Source organism: Schistocerca cancellata, chromosome 9 (genome assembly GCF_023864275.1).
Source record: "Schistocerca cancellata isolate TAMUIC-IGC-003103 chromosome 9, iqSchCanc2.1, whole genome shotgun sequence".
Taxonomy (NCBI): Eukaryota; Metazoa; Arthropoda; class Insecta; order Orthoptera; family Acrididae; genus Schistocerca; species Schistocerca cancellata.
In genome coordinates this window covers 132,652,521-132,675,129 of record NC_064634.1, presented here as the reverse complement: position 1 = coordinate 132,675,129, position 22,609 = coordinate 132,652,521, and the positions used below count along the sequence as shown (strand labels likewise).

General features: G+C 41.4%; 1 protein-coding gene across 1 annotated transcript in view; it reads right to left on the bottom strand.

Annotated features, from left to right (window-relative positions):
• LOC126100375 (protein FAM76A) overlaps positions 1 to 22,609 on the bottom strand; it is a 75,009-nt gene that overhangs the window by 41,477 nt on the left and 10,923 nt on the right. The window contains exons 3-4 of the mRNA XM_049910983.1: positions 22,243 to 22,456; positions 13,208 to 13,344 (exon numbers count right to left, since the gene is read on the bottom strand). Coding sequence (XP_049766940.1) covers positions 13,208 to 13,344; positions 22,243 to 22,456 — 351 coding nt within the window. The remainder of the gene's footprint in view (positions 1 to 13,207; positions 13,345 to 22,242; positions 22,457 to 22,609) is intronic.

Here is a 22,609-nt window from a genome sequence, read left to right as displayed (position 1 = left end):
TAGTCGTACCTGAAGATGATCAGCATTAAAGTAATATATGCAATGGAAGAAAACAGTTAACATATCATTAATATACAGGGTTTGGTTCCGGTTTTGTTTTGCTTTAGAGTGAAAAAAACAAATGAGGTCATATGCGCCCAAGTCACAACTATAGAACACGAAGACAGAGAGGAGTTGAAAAACAACTGTATGTCAGTCCCAATTGACATATAAGAAGACAGATAAAAACAGGGACGTGTATAAAGTGCTAAAAAAGACACCATACAGAAATGGAGGTCCAAAGCTAAAAATTAAATGGCCTTTGTCATAGTGGTTTGGCCGATAAAAAGTAAACCACAGTCGACAGCACAAGCATCATTTGATAAAATGGTCGATAACTCAAGACGGCAAACCCACGCGGGAATGTAAACGGTTAAAAAATGGGCATTCCGTCAGGAAGTGGCAAACAGTCAAAACTTCTGTGCAATGCGTACAAAGTGGTGGGGTAGCGTCACTTATCAATTGACGATGGCTAAAAACACAGTGCCAAATACGCAGCCTAGTTAAAATGACCTCTCAGTGGGAGGGCCGAGAGGAGGTCGTCCAAGCTGCTGGGAGAGGGTTTAATAAACTGGAGCTTATTCCTGTCAAGGCAGGACCATTGTTGATGTCAAGGGACACCACCTCCTGATAGACAACAACTCAGAGATCATCGGAGGGAATACAGGAACCAGCAGACTGAGGTACGTGGACTGCAGCCTTGGCAAAAGCATCAGCAGCCTCATTTCCTGGCAGACCAACATGACCAGGAACCCACATAATCATCACAGTGGCTCCACCAAGAGTGAGCAAGTGACAGTTTACCAGGTCCTGCTGCACTAAGGGATGGGCAGTGTACAGCGCACTTAGACTTTGAAGGGCGATGAGCAAGTCCGAGCAGAGGACACAATTGAAAAGTCTGTGTCACCGGATGTACTCTGTGGCCTGATAAAGGGTGAAAAGCTCGGCTGTAAATACTGAGCAGTATTTACTGCCGATATCGAAAAACACAGGTGCCAATGACGAAGGCACACTTGACTCCACGGTCAGTCCGAGAGCCATCAGTGTATACGATACTATCGCGAAGCTCCATGCGAAGGTCGTGAAACTGAAGGTGATAAACCGAGGCTGGAGTAGTATCCTTAGGAAGCAAATGAAGGCCAAGGTTGGGCCGCTTCACAGAGCCTAGCTGGTGAAGGGTTCACACACACTGGGAAAACTGCAGGTAGTGTGAAGGTAAGCCACCATAGGAAGTGCCAAAAGCGAACTCCAGGCGGTAACAGAAGAGCAAAGCGTCCCATACTAGTGATCAAAGGAATCATCGAAGGAGGAGGCATAGGATGGGTGACCACACATGGCAGACAAATGGCATGCATACCTGCTGAGGAGAAAGTCACAGTGGTAGGACAGTGGTAGCTCAGCAGCTTCAGCATACAGACTCTCAACCGGGTTAGTGTAAAAGGCGCCAGTGGTCAAACGGATGCCACGATGGTGGATAATGTTGAGACAGCGTAAGAGGGATGGATGTGCAACCGCATAAACAAAATACCCATAGTCGAGTTTCGAACGGACAAAGAACCAGTAGGAGGGTGGTTCGATTGGAACCCCAGGAAGTACCACTGATGACATGTAGGACACTGAGGAACCGCATACAGCAGGCTGCCATTAAGACACATGGCAAGACCAAGAGTGTTTCCTATTGATCATGAGCCCCGGGAATTTTGTAGTTTTAACGAATGATGGCAACAGGCCCAAGATGTAATGATGGTGGGGTAAACCGATGGCATCACCAGAAATTCAGTGGAAAAACGGAAGCCACTGTCAATGCACCAGGAGTAAAGACGATCAAGACATCGCTGAAGATGCTGCTCAGTGAGACAGGTCTGTGGAGAACTGCAATAGGCAGCCAGAGATGCTCGGCAGAGACAGGCCATTACAGGATTAATGCCAATGGCAAAGAGGACGACACTCAAGACGGAACCCTGAGGCACATGCTTTTCCTGGATAAAGGTGTCTGACAAGGCAGAACCCACATGCACCGTGAAAACTCTTTTAAAAATTCTTGAAGGAAACAGGCAGGCGGCCAAGGAAGCCCCACGTGTAAAGAGTACGAATGATAACAGTTCTCCAGCAGGTGTCGTTGGCCTCCTCCAAATCGAAAAACATGGTCATAGTCTGGGATTTCTGTAGAAAACCATTCATGACATGGGTAGACAAAGTAATGAGACGGTCAACTGCAGAACACCATGCTCAAAATTCACACTGTGCATTTGTTAGTAAATAGCGATACTCGAGCCACCATACCAACCGGGCATGAATCATACATTCCATCACCTTGCAAACACAACTGGTGAGACAGATGGGGCAGTAGCTAGAAGGAAGGTTTTTGTCCTTACTGGTCTTAGGTATGGGTATGACAGTGGCTTCACGCCAAAGTCCTGGGAATGTGCCTTCTGGCCATATGCAGTTGTACGTGTTAAGCACGAAGTGCTTGCCTGCAAGAGAAAGGTGCTGCAACGTCTGAATGTGGACAGCGTCTGGCCCTGAGGCAGAGGATCAGGAGGAACTGAGAGCATGATCTAGCTCCCACATAATAAAGGCGGTGTTGTAGCACTCCTGATTCTGAGAAAAGAAGGGTATTGCCCGAGCCTCCTCCACATGCTTCCAATGGAGGAAGGAAGGGTGATAGTGGGAAGAGCTCGAAACGTCTGCAAAATGGCGACCCAAGGTGTTAGCGATAGCAATAGGGTCCATTACGACATTGTCTGCTACTGTCAGGTCGGGAATTGGCAAATGGATCTGGGTCCCAGAGAGCCATCGGAAGCTGGCCCACACGACAGAGGAAGGCGTGAAACTGTTAAAAGAACTAGTGAATGAAATCCAGCTAGCTTTTCTGCTATCCTGAAGAACAGGAAACAATTTGCACGCATCTGAATGCAGTTCGCCATTGTAGAATGATGGTTACAAACGTGGAGAGCACACCTCCGTGTGCGAATTGCGTCACGGCATGCCTCAATCCACCAAGGGACTGGGCCACAGCATGGTAATGAGGAAGTGCGAGGAATGGAACATCCCGCGACAGTAAAGACAACATTTGTGAGATATTCCTCCCGGTCATCACAACTGGGGATATCTTGTTCTTTGAAGGTTGCCAGGGAGGAGTAAAGCCGCCAGTCAGCCTTAGTAAGCTGCCAGCTGAGTGTGCACGCAGGTGAGTTAGGAGTTGGCAAACAGATAGCACAAGAGAAATGGTCGCTCGAGTAGGCATCAGAAAGAATGGACCACCCAAGACAATGGGCAAGCTGGGAAGTGCAGAACGATAGGTCCAAATGGGAATAGGGGTGTGAGGAGTCGGAAAGGAAAGTAAGTGCTCCAATGTTAAGGCAGAAGAAGTTAAGTTGGTTAAGGTCAGCCAACAGGGCACCTCTATGACAGTTTCTGGGAGAACACCAAAGGGGATGATGTGCATTAAAGTCACCTAGTAGCAGAAATGGGGGAGGTAGCTGCCCAATAAACTGAAGGCAGTCTGCTCTGGTGACGTTGAATGACGGGAGGAACATAAGTGGTACAGATGCAAAAGGTAAGGTGGGGAAGAAAAAGGCGAACTGCAACAGCCTGAAGATGGGCAGTCAGGTAGATGGGTTGATCATGAATGTCATCCCATATGAGCAGCATGACACCCCCATGAAATGGAATGCCAACCTCAGGGGGAAGGTCAAAACGGAGCGGGGAAGAAATGTGAAAGCTCAAAGCAGTCGTGAGGGCGCAATTTCGTTTCCTGAAGGCAGAGTACAAGGGAATGTTGCGATGCTAAAAGCGGCAGTAAATCCTCTTTGTGGGACGGAAGGCTGTGAACGTTCCATTGGAGAAGAGTCATGATGAGGAAGAGATGTCATCTCGGCGGCTACTGAGTGACAGCCTGCGTAGAGTTGCTGCTGCAGCACACAGACATGGGAGGATTCTGGTCCATGGGGTGCACAGAAGCATCAGCTGGCTTGTACTGTCAGTCTGTGGAGTCCAACGCTTAAAAACGGTTGGTAGTGTGCACCGGTGACACGGAGGCTGGCTGGGCTAAGGTATCACGTGGCAGCAGTGTCAATGAGGAGGAGGAGAAGAATGTTTGCTGGAGGGACGTAGGAAGTCTTCACGGGAGTACTCCTGTCCTTTCCAGTCTACCGTTTGTGTAGGCTACACCCCTTGAATCGAGTTTGATGGCTTGCTGCACAGTTGGACGGAGGGATGGGGATGCTACCGTGACACTAGGCAATTTCACAACCTCAGAGCTGAAGTTGAGGTTGCATGTCTGCGTGGCCATATCCTTCATGGAGCGAGGGTAACAAGAACAGAACTATAGGTGCCAGACAGGAGAATGCGGGGTTTGTGACTAGCCGATAACTTGCGAGGGACTGGGTAAGGCACTTTTTCCTTTACCAGGATCTCTTGGACAGCCCGCTCATCAAGATACACAGGACAATCCCGAGAGGAGCTGATACCACGGGGATGAGGCGGCGGACAATAGCCCTCGTGTGCATCCCTACCACAGGTTACACATTTGGCTGGGTGTTGACAAGACATTATAGTGTGGTTGAAACGATGACACTCGTAGCACTGCATCGAGTTCGGAATGCACGGCTGGACTGTGATAATTTCATAGCCTGTTTTGATCTTGGACGGAAGCACCACTCTATCAAAGGTGAGAAAAAGAGTGCGGGTGGACACTATGGAGGAATTTACCTTTTTCGTCACCTGATGGACGGCAATGACATCTTGATCAGAGGTAAGATTGGATTTCGGCCTCGGTTAGACCACTGAGCAGCCTCGTGTAAATAACACCATGGGAAGAATTCAAAGTTCTATGGGACTCGACACAAACAGGATAGCCATGGAGAAGCGAGGTGGCAAGCAGTTGTGCTTGAGAATCAGAAATAGTCTCCAAAAGTAAAGTGCCATTCCATAAACACGAGCAAGATTTCACAGGGCCGGCAATTGATCAACCACCTTTCTGAATAATAAACGGATTTACCGTGGTGGAGGACTGAACCACGGTGTAGCGGGGAGGGTCTCTGAATCATTGGCCTCATTATATTTATGTTTTGTAAACGTTGACTGGGAAGACGATTGGCTCATTGTCATAAAATCCCCCAGGATTGCCAGCATCTCCAATGGTGCGCTCCTTCCCCTTCAAAAGGGGGCGCACCCGCATTAGGTGATTATTCTCATCTCTGGTCACACCTCCCAAACACCTGACAGAGGGACAAATCAGCAATTTGGGAAGGATGCAGCTCAGGCAATCACCCCTCCCTGGGCCTGGCCTCACCCCTCCCTGGGCCTGGCCTGTCCCAAGGGGTACGTGCAAACCCTACCTGTCAACTAAGGGCTGGGAATTAAGTGTTCCCAGTCACCTGTTACCTATCAGATACGTGGGCTGGCCTTCAGGAGTGCACAGGGAGGAAGAAGAAAAAGAGGAACCTCAAACATCGAAGCAGAGGAACAAGAGGAGAAGAGAAATAAAAAAAGGAAAAGGGAGCGAAAGAACAGTGTTCTTAGTCAGCGGCAGACAATGCGGAACATTCCCAGTAACACCCCAGACACGCTGCACAAGGGAGAGGGAAAAGAATGGCAAGAGGGCAGACATGCAGCACGTAAGGCAAAAGATGCTCCGGCCCCGTGGTAGCCAAGCACGAACCCACCAAAGAGTGGCGGGCCCCCTGGGGTTAATATAAAGGGTGATTCACGGACATGCAAATATTTCAATATGTTATTCCACAAGTAGAAATAAAGAAAAAAAGTTCATATAAACGTAGGTCCACAAATTTTTAGTAACGGAGTTACAGATAATAAAAGATTTTGCCTGAAATTTAGCAACTTCGCTAATACGAAGCCATCGCAAAACTGTACGAGGTTACAGTAAAGCAGAATTTCCATTTATTTTGTTGTTGTTAGTGTGGTGAATCTAATAAAACATGTCCCAGACGTGTATCTGCAGTAGTTGTCCAGAACATCCGGAGTTCACAATCTAAGGTATGGCATACACTGAAGTACAATAATCTGTATCCTTACCATAAAAAAAAGTGCTTCATTTACACCCGGGAGATCCTGCCCTTTACTTGCGGAGTTGTGCAACTGGTTAAATACTAATTCGGCAACAATTAACATAACAAGCACATATGGTCTGAAGCAAACCCACACGCAACAGTGCACCGCCATTTCCAGCAGCGATTTAACAAATTTGTGGTGTGGTATAATCAGCACACACTTTATTGGACCATTCATTTTCCCAGGACGTCTAATTGGTGAGACATACTTCAATTCCTTCAAGAAGAAATGCACCGCTTGCTCGAAGATGTTCCACCTATTACGCAATTGCAAATGTATTTTCAATATGATAGCGTGCCTCCACATTGCACCAACACCATTACTACACATTTAAATGTAAATTTTCCCCAGAAATGGATTGGTCGTGGTGCTACCCATCTGTGGCCACCCTGATTGCCTGATTTAACACCGATGTATTTTTGTGTATGGGGATGGATAAAAGACATAGTTTATGAGAACAAAGTCAATACACGTGAAGCATTACTTGTTCACATTATGAATGCAACAAACGAAATTAAGAACAACCCGGTGAAGCTGAAATGAACAACAAAATCTGTTGTTCAATTTCCTTAACACTGAGCTTTGTATATTCTGGTTTAACATGAATTCAAGTGTGCTGTGGTATTAATAAAAGCAGATTAACTGACACGTTCATACAGTTTCAGTTAACGTTATTACCATCATTTTTCCACAATTAAATTCTCCACAACTTCTGTTGAAAGCTTTGCACAATTGTCTGGAATTTAAAAAAACAAATTGGGCCAAGTAGTTAATAAATTAAAAATTTTACAACATTACCTCTTTGCTTCTCAGGATGTTCTGGGAAACTACTGCAGATAGACGTCCGGGGCATGTTTTATTAGATTCACCACACCAATAACAACAAAATAAATGGAAATTGTGCTTTCCTTTAACCTCGTACGGTTTTGCGGTGGTTTCATATTAGCGAAGCTGCTAAATTTCAGGCAAAATCTTTTATTAGCAGTAACCCCATAACTAAACATTTGCGAACCTATGTTTATATGAACTTTTTTTCTTAAGTTTTACTTGTAGAATAACATTAAAATATTTGCATATCTTTGTGAATCACCCTGTATGACAGAAGTAATGGCCCCATAGTGGAACTGTTGTACTGCACTTGAAAAAAAATTTTGCTTGTGAGTTTAGCAAGGCCCCATAGTGGAACTGTTGTACTGCACTTGAAAAAAAATTTTGCTTGTGAGTTTAGCAAGTAGAACATCAAAGTCAACAATGTGGAAAGCTTTGCTGAAATCCAAAAAGCCCTTAAAACAGACACCTTCTGCTGTACAAAGCTTGTTTCAATTTGTCAGTCACTTTTATGAGAGCTGTCTTCATCCTGTGATTTTGCCAGGAAACAGACTAATATTAATCCAAAACATTATTTGGTGTTAAATATCTAGTAGGCTGTTCTACAGCCATTGGTTATCTTGGCAGAATGCAAATGGCCTATAGTTGGAGGATTGTTTGTCAGATTCCTTCAATGGGTAATTGTTTTATATATATTTCCTGTTACAATTTCTGATAATTGACAGTAAGCCTACCAAACATGATGCTGCATATGGTACTCGACACTGGCATTGGTAGCTTTCCCTGAATCAAGATACTCAAGCCACACCTTTGACACAATGGCATGTGGTGCATAAAAATCTGATTGCCTGCACAACCTGTGATGAAACATCCCACAGGAGTGCACCTATAAAGTGGCCATGACCAAGTAGGTTAATTTCTTGTGTGCTCATCCCACACTACTCTATCATTAGGCAAAAACCAGAGCTAATGGAAAGGGCTGGCCACATGATGATAATGTAACATGCCAAACTCAGGGTGTATACAGGGACAAGGAAAAAAAATTCCCGGATTATTCCCGGATTTCTCCCGGATATCCCGTTTAAAAAATATGCTTTTTCCCGGGCGACCTGCTGTCACTTAGCACAGAAAAAGTTCCCTCGGAACTGTAAAACTTATCAATCCTTTGATCCTTTGAATGGTTAACGTTTTATATAATTGCGTAGAACTTCCCGGAAAAAAAAGAAAAGCCGGAGCAGAGAAGTTTTGGAAAGACCTTTGATTTGCAGCAACATATAAGCTGCATATTTTCGTATTACGAAAGTATAAATTCGAATTGCACCAAACACAGCTTGTTAGTTTCCGGAGCGTTGCAACCGAGGTTGTGTTGTCCTTTTGTAAGCGAGTCATATCTCAAGCCACGAGATCTCGCCAGCCGATGACAGCAGCTATTCAGAGCATAGGGCACGTGTTATAGTCAGCCACTAGCAAGATTACTGGTTACATAGCGCGAACACACAAGAGGAAAAGTTAACGGTTTACATTAATGTACACAGTACCGTATATCTACAAGAAAAGCTAAGCTTTCACGTGTAATATTGGTCTTTTTTTGGTGTGATATACTTTAAGATACATCACACAAATGTGCCAGTAAATTTAAAATTGTGACATAAATGCCTCGGCTCGAAATTCTTGAAGTGGCTGGTCCTCAAACTGTTCAGTTTCGAAAGCTCTGTGATTTAGATATCCATCCCACTTTCACACACGTACCATAATTCATCTTGCGTAAAAAGAAATTTACTTTGAAAGTAACGCTTTTCTAACCACCGTTCGCAATACTGTTAGTTATAGGTTCGATTTACCAGTTGCCAGAGAGCGCCAAAAACGAATTATTGTGCGTGTGCAACTGCAGTGGTGTAGGAAGCCCGCATGTTCGTGTGTATAAAGCACTAAGAGAGCTTACACTACACCATAAAAGAAACAGGGCATCAGAGGATACTCCAAAAGGCATCAAAATTTCGTGAATCATACTAAAATGCATAATTCGGCTTGAAGTGCACATTGGTTTTTTCCAGATTCACAATGAAGTAGGTCCCATCTGATATTAAGCTTTTCAGTGTGGTTTTTGGGATGTAAATTTTCTTGGAGTACCAGTACTCTACGATCTCATGTTTGGTTCTTTATTATGGCATAATGCCATACATGGCAGAAGATGATAACGTGCACTTGAAATTCACCGAACAGTTGGAAGTACCCAAAATTGTTAAATGAAACACTTCGTTTCAAATAAAATGATTGCCTCAGCGGAATTTCTTTAGCAAACTTGCAAAAATAACTTCATTCTTCTGCAAGGCGATTAATGCTTGACTGCTACTAACTTGGAAAGAAAATAAAATCAGAAACTGAAATTAATAATATATTTTTGCCCTCTGTAAATATGTGAATGCATTTTAATTCACTTGATAGCTCCCGGCCACAGAAATCCGTTTTGTTTTCATTTGACGTGGGAGCTGTACACGAAGAGAAGCAGCGAAATAACTTAACGTAAACACGGGTCACGTAGAGACTAACCCCCTCCCCACTACAACTCAGACAACTCTGTGCAAGCGCGAATCTGGCAGCTAAGGCGCGCGAGAAAAATTTTTCTCGTTTGCATCTGGCTGCTTGCTGCTACTACCGATGCAGCTAACAGCCAAACTTCAAGAAGCGGGAAGCGAGAGAAGGTACTGCTTATACGCGAGTCAAATGCGCATGCGCAACAGACCGCTGGCAACTGGTCAAACGAACCTAATGTGAACAGTTGTGACGTCATGCTCATAGCAAGCAGTTTATTGTTACGAAGAATTACAGTCTGCGCCCTACGGCCTTTAACATATTTTTGCTATCTGTAGACGCTTGTGCGTGCACAGTGTTTTATTGTTGTAAAATGCACATTTCCTTTGCCACTACAGTTTTATTTTTTTCCCTCTCGTTTATATTTTATTGCTGCAGTATCATTCTCCAGTAGCAGGATACAATAACATTCTTTGCTAGAGAATCAATTCTGCAGTCAAAACTACAAAAATGTAACTGAAAGCTAAAACAATGAAAAATTCCCAGAATTCTGAAAAATTCCCGGGTTTTTCCCGGTTTTCTCCCGGATGAAAAAATTCCCGGGTTTTTCCCGGAATTCCCGGTTGTCCCGGGTCGTATACACCCTGCAAACTGTTCCATTTTTCTTGGTAACATGGGTGCCAGTTCTTCAACGTACCTCGAATTGATCATGGTATATCTTTCCCCTTTTGGAGCTTATTATAATATTCTGAGCCTCTTTTGTGTACCTTTCCTTTTATGTACTTTTTAACTATTTTTAATTTGTTAGGCACCTTGGCCCCATAAACAGTAACATGTAGACACTATTGGAAGTATGATGTCACATGCTCAGTACTTCTCATCTTGTTACAGCCAACTGAGCCTAGATCTGAGACAAGTCATCTTTTTTAACCAACCTGTTAAGATTTAAAAAGCAGTACCTCGATTTAAGAAAACTGCCAGATTCACAGTCATAGTGTGAGGAATACAGGGGTATTCTAAGAGAGAAGCAGAATGATTCAGAAGCATCTACTACATGTCGGGGTACATACAGCTACTGTATGATGTGATATATGCCGGTGTCATGGTACAAGTGTGTGTACCATTAATACTGATGGTACTATATTTATAGGGTAATTTTTATGCAAGATGAACTGGGGATGCTGAATGACCCATCAGCATCACACAGACAAACAGTGCAAGGACATACTACATATACCTGTCTGACCTTGAACATCATTCAGCTGGAGACCTGTGAATCCAAAACGACAATATAGCCTATCATTATCAGACAGAGTCAGACTGGTATGATGAACAGTTCGTGGACTTCAAATTTGTTCAGGAAGTGAAAGCACTGGCACGAAAGATGTACACACCTCGCTCTGATTGATGTCCAGATGTTTGGAGAAACTAATAAGCACCCCTACGTCATGCTTCCACATCACATCATGAAATGCTAAAAGTATCAGGGAAACAGAGATTACTGCATAATAGGTGTAAAAGAAAGCATGGGACTATAGATACAGAGATACTGAATGAGACGGGTTTGTCTGTAAAGAAAATAATGTGTGATGTGAAGTGGCACCAAAGTTAAGTGTCCAGGCCCTACTGCATGAGACAGGAAATGAAACTGAGGGCAGGAAAGCAAAAGCTGAAATGCTTAATTCCATTTTCAAATGCAAACCCCAGGAGAATTGCCCCAATGTAATCCTCATACCACTGGAAAGATGAATGAAATAAGTATTAGTGTCACTGGTGTTGGGAAACAGCTAACGAAAACTACTGTCCAATATCCCTGACACAAATTTGTTGCAAAATCTCGGAACATATTTCTAAGTTCCAACATTATGGCCTCCTCAATACCAACCAACACAGATTCCGAAAACATAGATCATGTGAAACCCAACTTGCACTTTTCTCACGTGATCAGGTAGAGGCAGTATTTCTTGACTTCCGAAAAGCATTTGACTCAGTACAGCACCTACAATTATTGTCAAAAGTATGATTATATAGGGTATCAATCCCCTAGTAACTTGTAAAGTAGGGCATACCCTCTGCCCTGCTCCTCCTGATGATCTGCAGAGTATAGATGTAGATATAGAAGTAGGTGATCCCTACAAACTTAAAGGTAAGTGTCTAATTCCAATGTCCATTTGAGTATAGTATGAAATTTTCACCAATATGGAAAGAAGCATAATTTATGTTTTTAAATAAGTCACCCAAGTACCCTTAAACTGGAGAAAATTATCGATGGAAATAATGAGGGAAAAAATCTCTTAGGAATTATCATCACTTTGTTTTATTCTGAGCATGCTTGGTAATTAATGGAACATGTCAATTTCCTTCTGTAAACCTCATGCACCATTTTGGGCCATAATTTCAACTGACTCTCCAGCCTCAAGTAGTGGCAGATTTTTCTAGCGTATTCCTTTTTGTATGATTTCTTTTGAACCTAAGAAATGGCTGTGTGCAAGCCACTATGGCCTTGATTAATGTATGTTTTTAGAATCTCCATTTTAAGTTTTCATCTCCTAAATATTTTGGAAGTATTTTTCGGTAAACCAAGACCACAAAGGCCTGTACAGTCGAATTTACAGCGCTCCGTCATTATGCACCAAAGACTCCTACATCACACCTAAAATGACAAGATGTATGTACCACACACAGGTAAACTCAATTGCATTGATACTATCTCAGCATCGGTACCATCAAAGCCCTGATATATTTATGATTTACTTATGTACTCTGTATGTAAAAATGGTTGCATATAAAGCAGTTGGCATAAAACTACTTTTTTAACTCAACATGGAAACTTCAATGTAGAATTGAGTCTAAAAATCAGAAAACAGTTTTTTCTTCGATGTTGGCCTATTAGCATGTTCCAGTTGAAACCAATTCTCCACATTGTTCTAATAAATAAATTTAATTAAACTGATACTTCATAAATTGATTCTTCAATCCTTACAATAATATCTGTTCAACTGTCTTTAGATTAAGCCATTGGATTTGTTGCACACTTAACAGAAAGCTTCTGACACTGATAATCTAAATTTACACTTCACATAAATTACTAAACAGACTAGAAGCTACAAGGTCATATAACAATAATGTTCTTGGCAGAGCTGTCTCAATATCAGTCTCAGCATCTGTCAATGCCAATTTATGAAATGATCCTTGCAAAAATTTGCAACTGCCAAACTGAGAAACAAAGTAACTGAACAAATTATTTCACTCTTGCTAGGAGTACAAAAGATTTTGCAGCTGCTTTGGTGTTAACTATTAGCCTGTGAAAAAAAATGCTAAATCTGCTCTTATTAGTTCAACTTAACCTGGCTGGTCAAACAGATACAAAGAAAGGTAGATATCCTTTTATCGACCAGCCAAAATGGCTCTGAGCACTATGACACTTAACTTCTGAGGTCATCAATCCCCTAGAACTTAGAACTACTTAAACCTAACTAACTTAAGGACATCACACACATCCATGCCTGAGACAGGATTCGAACCTGCGACTGTAGCAGCAGCGCGGTTCGGGTCTGAAGCGCCTAGAACCGCTAGGCCACACCGGCCGGCTCGACCAGCCAAGTTTTATTAACCACTCACTATATATTCTGATCATTAGTTGCTAAATTTGGCGTGGCAAAATGTACATTGCTTTATTTGCCTCTATACGTACATTGGGTAGAAATTACAAAAAGACTATTACACCACTTACTTAATATCTTTCCCCTTTGCGGCTCGTTGGGCTGCAAGTTTCAGGTGAGCTCTTCTTTCGGCATCTGTTTGTTTTGTCTTGGCAAGAGCTCTTTTGTATGACAGTGTGCACAGCCAACAAAGAAGTTTTCCATCGACCTGCAAACAAATCATCGAAGTTACATGTACAGATGTGACAAGGCTTTTTCTCTGAAAAATGAGGCTGTGCTTGACACCAGATGAAATTAGTAAGATCAGGATATCACGGAAAAGAAGTAACTACCTCATGATTTACGTGGAATAATTAATTATCTTTAGTGTGGATTAGGCAGTTTGTACAATGTTTTATGCATGACATTCTACGCATTGGGCCACAATATCACAGCTTCTATGGGAATCACCTTATTACCAATTCTAGCAAATTACAATTATATTATCATATGATAGCACAAATAACATCACACAATAACACTGCACAAATTGTGCAATAATATTTTAGGACTTTATAAGCAGATGAAGAAAAAAAAAAGATACGTGCGGAGGGTGGGATGTGTAAGCTAATGGCTGAAACTTCCATATTTCTCCTCATATTTTAAAACCCTCCCTTTCTCCAACCCTCAACCTCATGTACTCCAATATTTGGTATTTATTGCAGAGAAGGAGGTATGTCACCCAATTACATACATACTTTATAGCCATATTCTAAACTGATAACATGAGAACTAAAAATTCCAAAAGGTTGACATTCAATCTCAAATTCTACACCACATAATCAAAGAACTCTATGAATTCATTAGTATAACTGTTCTTGGTAATACTGCATAGTATGATTATTGTTGTTCTGTTTCCAACTGCAACATGCTCTCTCTCTCTCTCGACTACATGGTCTTGGGTGGCAAGATCTACCACACATCACAACTGCATCTTGAAGTGTATCAACATCAAAAAGTTTTTCAATGTTATTGGATGACTGGTAACCACGGAATATTAAATAAATGATGCCACTGATATATCAGAAGAGAAACTCCAATTGTTTTTGGGCATTGGTTTGTTATTGTCCATGATTCATAGTGTGTGACTCAAAAGTCTGTTAACATTTGAAAATGCACTAATTCAAGGAATAATGAAGACCAGAGGTAAAAATTGATACACATGCTTGAAATGGCACAGTGTTTTACTGAAATCAACAAGTGCAGAAAAACTGGCTATCAGATGGCAATGGACAGCAAAATGTCAATGATATCATACGAGAATCGTATATAAAATGAGCTGTAGTGAGAGAGGGCGTCAGATGCATCAGCAATCGCGGCATGTTGACTTTACCAGGAAAGACACTGTCAGTGAAGCTTTACTATCAGAATGAAGAATCCGCTTCTGCAGGTTCAAGATCCTATTGTCATGAGGGTATTTGAACTGTTAAAGGTCCTGTAACAAGTGTTATTGAGAAGAAAATTATCACACAGTCCAAAGCAACATTTTGTTTAGATGATCGGTTGCACAGTGGGCGACCAGTCATAAGTGCTACTGCTACTCAGACAATTAGGAAGAAATGGAGACATTAGCGGGTTCAACTCCGCACAGTTAAGTCAGCACTTGTGAAGACACACATGGCACCAGGATTCCACGCACTACTGTTCAACGGAGTGCTAAGACACACCCTCAATGTTAGCTGTACAAAATCCAGTATCATCATGAACTGTTAGCCACACTTTTTCGACTCAAGACAGTATCTGCAGTGTGGGCACTTCAAAAAATGGGAGATGATGATGATGACTGGTTGTCTAACATGTTGTGGACTAATGAAGCCCATTTCATAATCTGAGGATCTCTCAACAACCACAACTGAAGAACTTGAGCTGCTGAAAATCTTTGAACTGTTGTGAAAACCACACTGCATGACGAGAAAATCACGGTGTGGTGTGGATTTAGTACATCAATGATAACTATACCCTTTTTCTTTGAGGAAATGCGGGACACTGCTATTCAAACAGTCAGTGTGATGGAAGTGAGGTATGCCAGTATGTCACAGAATCACGCCATCCCTAGCCTGGCTTATAAAACCGTGTTAGAATGTGAGGTGGTGATTAGCCCTGTACTGCTAAACGTGCGAAATATTTCTTGCGAACATCATTTGGTGAGGATTGCGTGATGAGCCGCTAGTTCCGTCATGCTTGGCCACCCAAGGTTCCTGAACTCAATCCACATGATTATTTATTTTTTTTTTTTTTTTTTTTTTTTTTTTTTTTTTTGGGGGGGGGGGGGGGGTTATCTTTATCTGAAGCCTTAACTCTACCATGATTTATCTCATTAGGGATGCTGAAAATCATACCTACTGGTAAGTCGTACAATGCTGTTCACAATATTGTCCCTCAACCACAAATATTGATGATGAATGATGGCAGACACAAGCATTTGTTATAAAGAACATCATCTATGCTAATCATCAATTACTATGCTAATTATAGCTTTTTTTATCATATGTAGCACCATCTGTTGGTTGTTTTGTGAACTTTCTTTTTAGTGTCAATGAAACGTCATGTCATTTCAAGCATGTATCAATTTTTACCTCTTTATCTACATTATTACAAGAAGTATCGAATTTTCATACATTGACGGACTTCTGGGTCACGCTGTATATCCATCACTTCATGGTGCAGAGAGAGAGAGAGAGAGAGAGAGAGAGAGAGAGAGTGTACAGTATATGAAAGCCAGTGGACCAGTCCAAGAAAGCAAAGTACAATCAATTCACTGAGAAGGTTAAGCCCAGTCTTTCATTGATAAATAAGGGATCATCTTATTGACTACCTTTCAAAGAGAACAGTAGCAAATGGCAAATATAGTACAAGACTTCTGACCCAACTGTACAAAAAAAAGAGAGAAGATTGGCTTGCAAAAGCACGAGGAGTAGGTGGAGAGGGGAGGGAAGGAGGGCGATACCTTCCAACTTCTCTCAACTCCAACATTTTAAGAAATTTGCAGCTGGAAAACATTTTGAGGCAAATGAAGAAGTTATGGCAGATACACGGAGATATTTTAAAGGTAATTCACAACTGCTCTTCAAGAATCAAATACATCCACTGGATACTTCTTGGAGCTTGGAGAGCTGCATCAAAACAGTCTTTAAACTTAAGTCCATAGAAACATGCTGGACTAAATGAATTTACGTAAGTGGTAAACTGTGAAATAATTGACGTATATTTGAGCTAAAAACAGTTTCTCACTGACCAGCTGACAAATTTTAAACTAAACTTCGTATTTTACACTGCTCAGAAGCTGTATGTGATCCTGAAATTCTAAACTGACAGGTCTAATAAAATTTACAATATAACATATTCACTTCAACAAAGGTCTGGACGACACCACAGAATAAGTCTACTTGTACGAAGATGGTCTGACATGAACAAAAAATATGAGGATTAAATGGCGACAAGAAAACAGATGACAGTACCTTAAAATGAGAACAAGAAAGAACCCTGAAATCATGAATTTCTTTATAAATATCCAACTAAAAATGATTGTTTAAGAAATAACATGTAATCAAAGACTGAAACAACATGGACCAATTCTAAGGAAAGCTACATACAAACAATAAAAATGCAAGTTGGAATGAAAACTTTGCTAGCTTCCAGACAATCTTGCCCAACGCAACCCTTCACCCCAATCTACCCGCCGAACTGTCGTCCCAGCATTTTAATTTCAGCTAGCACAAAAATTGCACATGTATTTTTGTGTGTCTATCAACAGCTCAATGCTTCTACTATTCAGTGTAAAGTTAAGTAAACTGAAAGAATATAACAGCATGCCACTGGAATTGTAACCAGTCAGTATTATTGCATTAGAAAGCTACAGGACAAATTTTTTTACAGGAAATATTTGAAGTAAGATAATTATAATTTTGGGACAAGTGGTTATGTAACTTCAATGAACCATACTTTCAATATACCGTAAATTAAATCTGTACCTCCACTTTCACTTCTGTGTAAAATTCATGAGCACAAAGTCCTCTCTCATTCTTTTAAAAAATTCCATTCTAGAATGCAACAGGTAGGGAAGTAATCAACCACAATATGTATTCTATGTACAGCATACAGCGGACTGCAAAGTATAGTGAATTCTTTATTATAGCCTACTCACAGGCATTCATCAAAATCTCCTCATCCCTCAAACGAGAGGACAATTCTACATATGTTTTAGTGACCATAACTAAACCTAATGTATCATTTGTCGAGCAATCTACATCTACATCTGAGCTGTTCATCCACAGAAATGCATGTTCCAGGAAACTGAATTTAAGTACCAAAATGCACCATTACCCTTCCAGACTGACAATTTGCTTTGCCAGTGAGTACATGTTCTCACTGTCAAAAAAGGAATATCAACAATGTAGGAAAATACAGATTGCTAATGACCATAAAGAAGACATTAAATTGCATACAGGTATAATTACAAGACACCTGCATATGAATACATATAGATTTTGGCCACAGCCTTCATCAGCAAAAGAGAAACACACAACATTCTTACACACAAGCAAGCACACCTCATGCACTCATGACTGCCAACCTTGGCATCTAGTGCCGGAATGCAGCTATCATGTGGGATGCAAGGAGCAATCTGGACAGAGTGGAGAAGGGTAATAGCAGTGTACATGTGGGTAGACAGGTGAACGCTGTCTGGTGGAGTGTGCAGGGACTAGAATGACAACGAGTGCAGCATTAGGAGATTGTGGAGCAGGAAGGTGGGGAAAAGAGGAGCGAGAAAAGAGAGGACAGGGAAAGATGGGCAGATGCGTTGGCAGAGGATGGTAAATAAACACAGTGGGAGATGAGAATGGGAAGTAGTTGATAGAATAGAGGGGATGGAAATTGTTGGGCGGAGGGTTTAAGGCAATATGTTATCTTGGGTTGAGGCCGGGATGGTTGTGGAAGTGGAGAATGTGTTGTGAAGGTAACTCCCATTTGCGCAGTTCGAAACAGCTGCTGGTGGTAGGAAGGATCCAGATGACTCAGGTAGTGAAGCAACCACTGAAATCAAGTATGTTATGTTCAGCTGCGTGTTGTGCCACAGGGTGGTCTCCTCTGCTCTTGGCTGCAGTATGGCAGTGGCCGTTCATTCTGGTGGACAGCTGGTTGGTAATCACACCAACATAAAAAGCTGCACAAGGATGGCAGCAGAGCTGGTAAATGACATGGCTGCTTTCACAGGTGGCCCTGTCCATGATGAAACAAGGTAAACCTGTGACAGGCCTGAAATGGGGAATGCTGTGTGGGTGGATTGGGCAGGACTTGCAGCTTGGTCTTCCAAAGGAATATGATGCTTAAGGCAAGGGGCTGGGATAGGGAGTGGCACAGGGGCAGACTAGGATGTTGTGGAGGTTGGGTTGGCAATGGAACACCACTTTATGAAGGGTGGGATGTTTCTTGGGTAGGATGTTCCTCATTTCAGGGCATCATGATAGGTAATCATCAAAGCCCTGGTGAAGGATGTGGTTCAGTTGTTCCAGGCCAGAGTGATACTGGGAGACAAGTGGACACTCCTCTGTGGCTGATTCTTGAAAGTGGTGGGAAGATTGAGGGTGTGAGGTGAAATGGCATGAGAAATCTGTTTGCAGACTAAGTCTGGGGGACAGTGCCTGTCTGTGAAGGCCTCAGTGAGATCTTCAGCATACTGAGCAAGGGAGTTCTCTTCACTGCAGATATGCTGTCCCTAGGTGGCCAGGCTGTTATGGCAGGGGTGATTTGTCATGTCATCCCTTCCATACCAAAAAATTCTTTAATTACCTATCGTTATGCCCTGAAATGAAGGACATCCTACCCGAGATGATTCCCACCCTTTCTAAGGTGGTGTTCTGTCACTCATACAACCTCTAGAACATCCTAGTCCATCCCAATGCTACTCCCAATCCCAACCCCATGCCACAAGTATCATATCCCTGTGGAAGAGCAAGGTGTAAGACCGCCCAATCCATCCAACCTGCACTTCCTATTCCAGTGCTATCACAGGTTTATCCTACCAAATACAGGACTGGGCCACCTGTGAAAGCAGTCATGTCATTTACCAGCTCTGCTGCAATTATTGCACAGCTTTTTATGTTGGCATGACTATCAACCAGATGTCCATTAGAATGAACGGCCACTGCCAAACTGTGGCTAAGAGCAAAGGAGAATACCTGGGCACAACATGCAGCTGAACATAAACTTGATTTCAATGGCCGCTTCACTACCTGAGCCATCTGGATGCTTCTTACCACCAGCAGCTTTTTCAAACTGCAGAGATGGGTGTCATCCTTACAACACATTCTCCATTTCTGTAACTATTCCGGCCTTCATCTACAGTAACATACTGCCCCACAACCTCCACCCATCATTTTCCACCACCTCTATCCTATCTCCTCCCCATTCTCATCTCCAATCCTGCATATTTGGCACCATCTGCCAACACACCTGCCGATCTTTTCCCACTCCTCTCCTTTTTCCCCCACCTCCCAGCCCCAAAACCTCCTGATGCTGCACTTGTTGTCTTTCTAGTCCCTGCACACTTCACCAGTCAGCATTTTGCCTCTCCCAGCCTGTACACTGCTACCCATTCCCCTTCCCCACCCCATCCAAGTTGCTGCTTGCATCCCACGTGATAGCTGCATTCCAATACAAGATGCTGAAGTTGGCGATCATGTGTGCATGAGGTGTACTTGCTTGTGTTTCTTGTTTACTAATGAAGGCTGTGGCAGAAAGCTTTATGTAAGTGTCTTAGTAGCAATCTGTCTTTTCCTACATTGTTGATATTCCTACTTGGACTTTCCATTGTCTTTACAAACAAGAAGTCAATTTCAAAAAACAATTGCACAAATCTGCATCCCCTTTTCCTGATACATAAAAGCAGCAGCAGCAGCAGCAGCAGCATTAACAGTAGTAAAACATGCAGGAGAAGCTTCAGCAAAAGTGGCAGTGGCAATAGCAATAATAGTACTAATATGAAAAGCAACAGTACAAATAAGTAAAACTATTCAATTTTGTGCTGATCAAATTAAAAACAGCTAAGGAGTGTTTCCTTAAATCATAAATTAATTTCTTGTGTTTCCAGTTAAACAAATCTTCTCAAAACAAAATGCTCGTTCCATTGTCCACAAGTCACACATTATATGCGTTGATCATGTTATAGTAATAAATGTTATACAGAAATTAAACTGGATAATTTTACTGGCTGTTTATTTTGTGTTTGCTTGTAAGCTTATTTCTATTGGAAATTACTGACATTGCCACCATATTCCAGTTATGATTATTCCCATTTTCAACATAGCAATGCCACAGAAAACTTATACACAAATATAGAAAATCGTCAGAAAACTTTTCAGATAGCAGTAAGTAATATTTGATATCGAACTTTATATTATATTCACCAATGGTGAGAGATCAAACACATCCCACCCCTATTTTCTTTTTCTTCTTTTTTTCTCTCTCTTTTTTTGCGGGAGGAGGGGGGGGGGGGGGGGGAGGCATAACCTTTAACAATGCAATATACAGCAAGAAATTTCTCTGTTTGAAAGAATAGTGATGGAATCCAGCACGTTTCAATCACTGAACTGTTACGATATTTTTGTTTCACTGAATTGTTACGATATTTTTGTTGTCAATTTACAATGAAAAAGAGAGTAAGCATTTGCAGATCATCATCAAATCTACTTATCCCAGCTTTCAATGCTGACAAGTAGGACATTTATACTCTGTTTCTCTTTCTTGTCTGAATTTTTTTTACCTACTCAATGCTGAAGACAAGCCGACCCCCCCCCCCTCCCCACCACCCGTTTTAACAGCTGCGTATTACAGAAAAACTGTGGGTCACATTTTCCATATTTTTCAAAATTTTCTATGGGTTCTATTTCCCACTGTATTTTATCACCTTGCAAATTACCAAGCTTAAGATATTCAGATTAGATTCTTGAAAAATGGCAGGATGGAGGAAGAAATTTACAATCCATCAGCCAATATCACAAACCTAATGAAATCTTTTAGTCACATTAATATATTGACAACATCATTAAAACACACTGAACTTAAGATGAACAACACTATTCATTGTACTGTTATCTGTTACTCAACACACTACAATCAGTTTCAGTAACTACAGTATGCAAGTAATACTGGTAACTCTATCCCAAATTAATTATACAAGATACAACTAAGAGCATATTTCAGAACTGCATACATTGGGTCATCATAACAAGTAGTAGCTCGACAAAAATTTGTTCTCCTATTAGACCAGGGGTTTTAAAGGTGAGCCTCACATAGTTAACAAGTCAAGAATATTTTACTGACCAAAGTTTTGCAATAAAACGTTATATTGAACTATTCTTTTGACTATCACATACTTCTATTAATTCACTAATTTCTCCAAATCATGTTACGAGTAAAATGTTGCCCTTAGGAAGGTTGTGATATGAATAACGTATGTTGTTTTCACTGTTGATGCCCCCTTAACAAACCAGATGTATTCTCAATCTGCTGGACAGTTCTACATATTCAGTGAAAAAAAGATCTAATTTAGAAACCACAAGGCTCTCACTACACACATTTTAGTGTGTTTCATAAATAGCCAAGATTCTTCAACTGATTCATTACAACAACACATTTCTGTTGTCAGATGACTTGGGGGGTGGGGGGGAAGAAAAATCTGGTACATCCAGAGACTTGTTTATAACCGTGTTGTTAATATGCACCACATTGTAACACTCTAATCAACAGTAGTTTCCTGCACCAGTAATATTAAACCATAAGTATATTTTTTAATTCTCTTGTAGGACAAGGACAGTTTTGAAACTGAACTGTATTCAAGTATAAATATATTTTTTTTTACCATCATATCCAATAATATTAAAATTGCACCATAAAGCAATAAAATTTGTACAATGAATGTTCTTAAATGTTAATTACAACAGTTTTACAAATTTCTTTTTTTTTTACAAACTTTTCACTTTTTTGTACAACTTATCTGGCCTATAGAGACTACTTTCATATCATCTTTGTATCTGTTGTTGTTTCACACGTAGTGGTGTAACTATACCTTCTTATCTTCATCTTTCCTATCAAAAGCACATTTTTGTTTGCACTGTTCACAAGTCACCGGAGGACCGTATTTCTTCTCAGAGTTGGTACAACGTTGACACTTGTTCCCGATGAATGCTGCTATTGTATTGCAATATTCACAAGCTGAAGGTTTACCAAACTGCTTTACATTCTGCTCACATTTTTTACAAATTGCACTGGGGCTTCCTTTACTGAGAACAAAAGAGAGATACAATCTGTGTTACTGGGGTTGTCTTTAAATCGACACTGTATCACAAAGTAAGTCAATACATTCCATACAAAACACAGTATATTACGTCAGATTAAGCTATGCACTTTTCAAACTAACTGGAATCAATAAATCA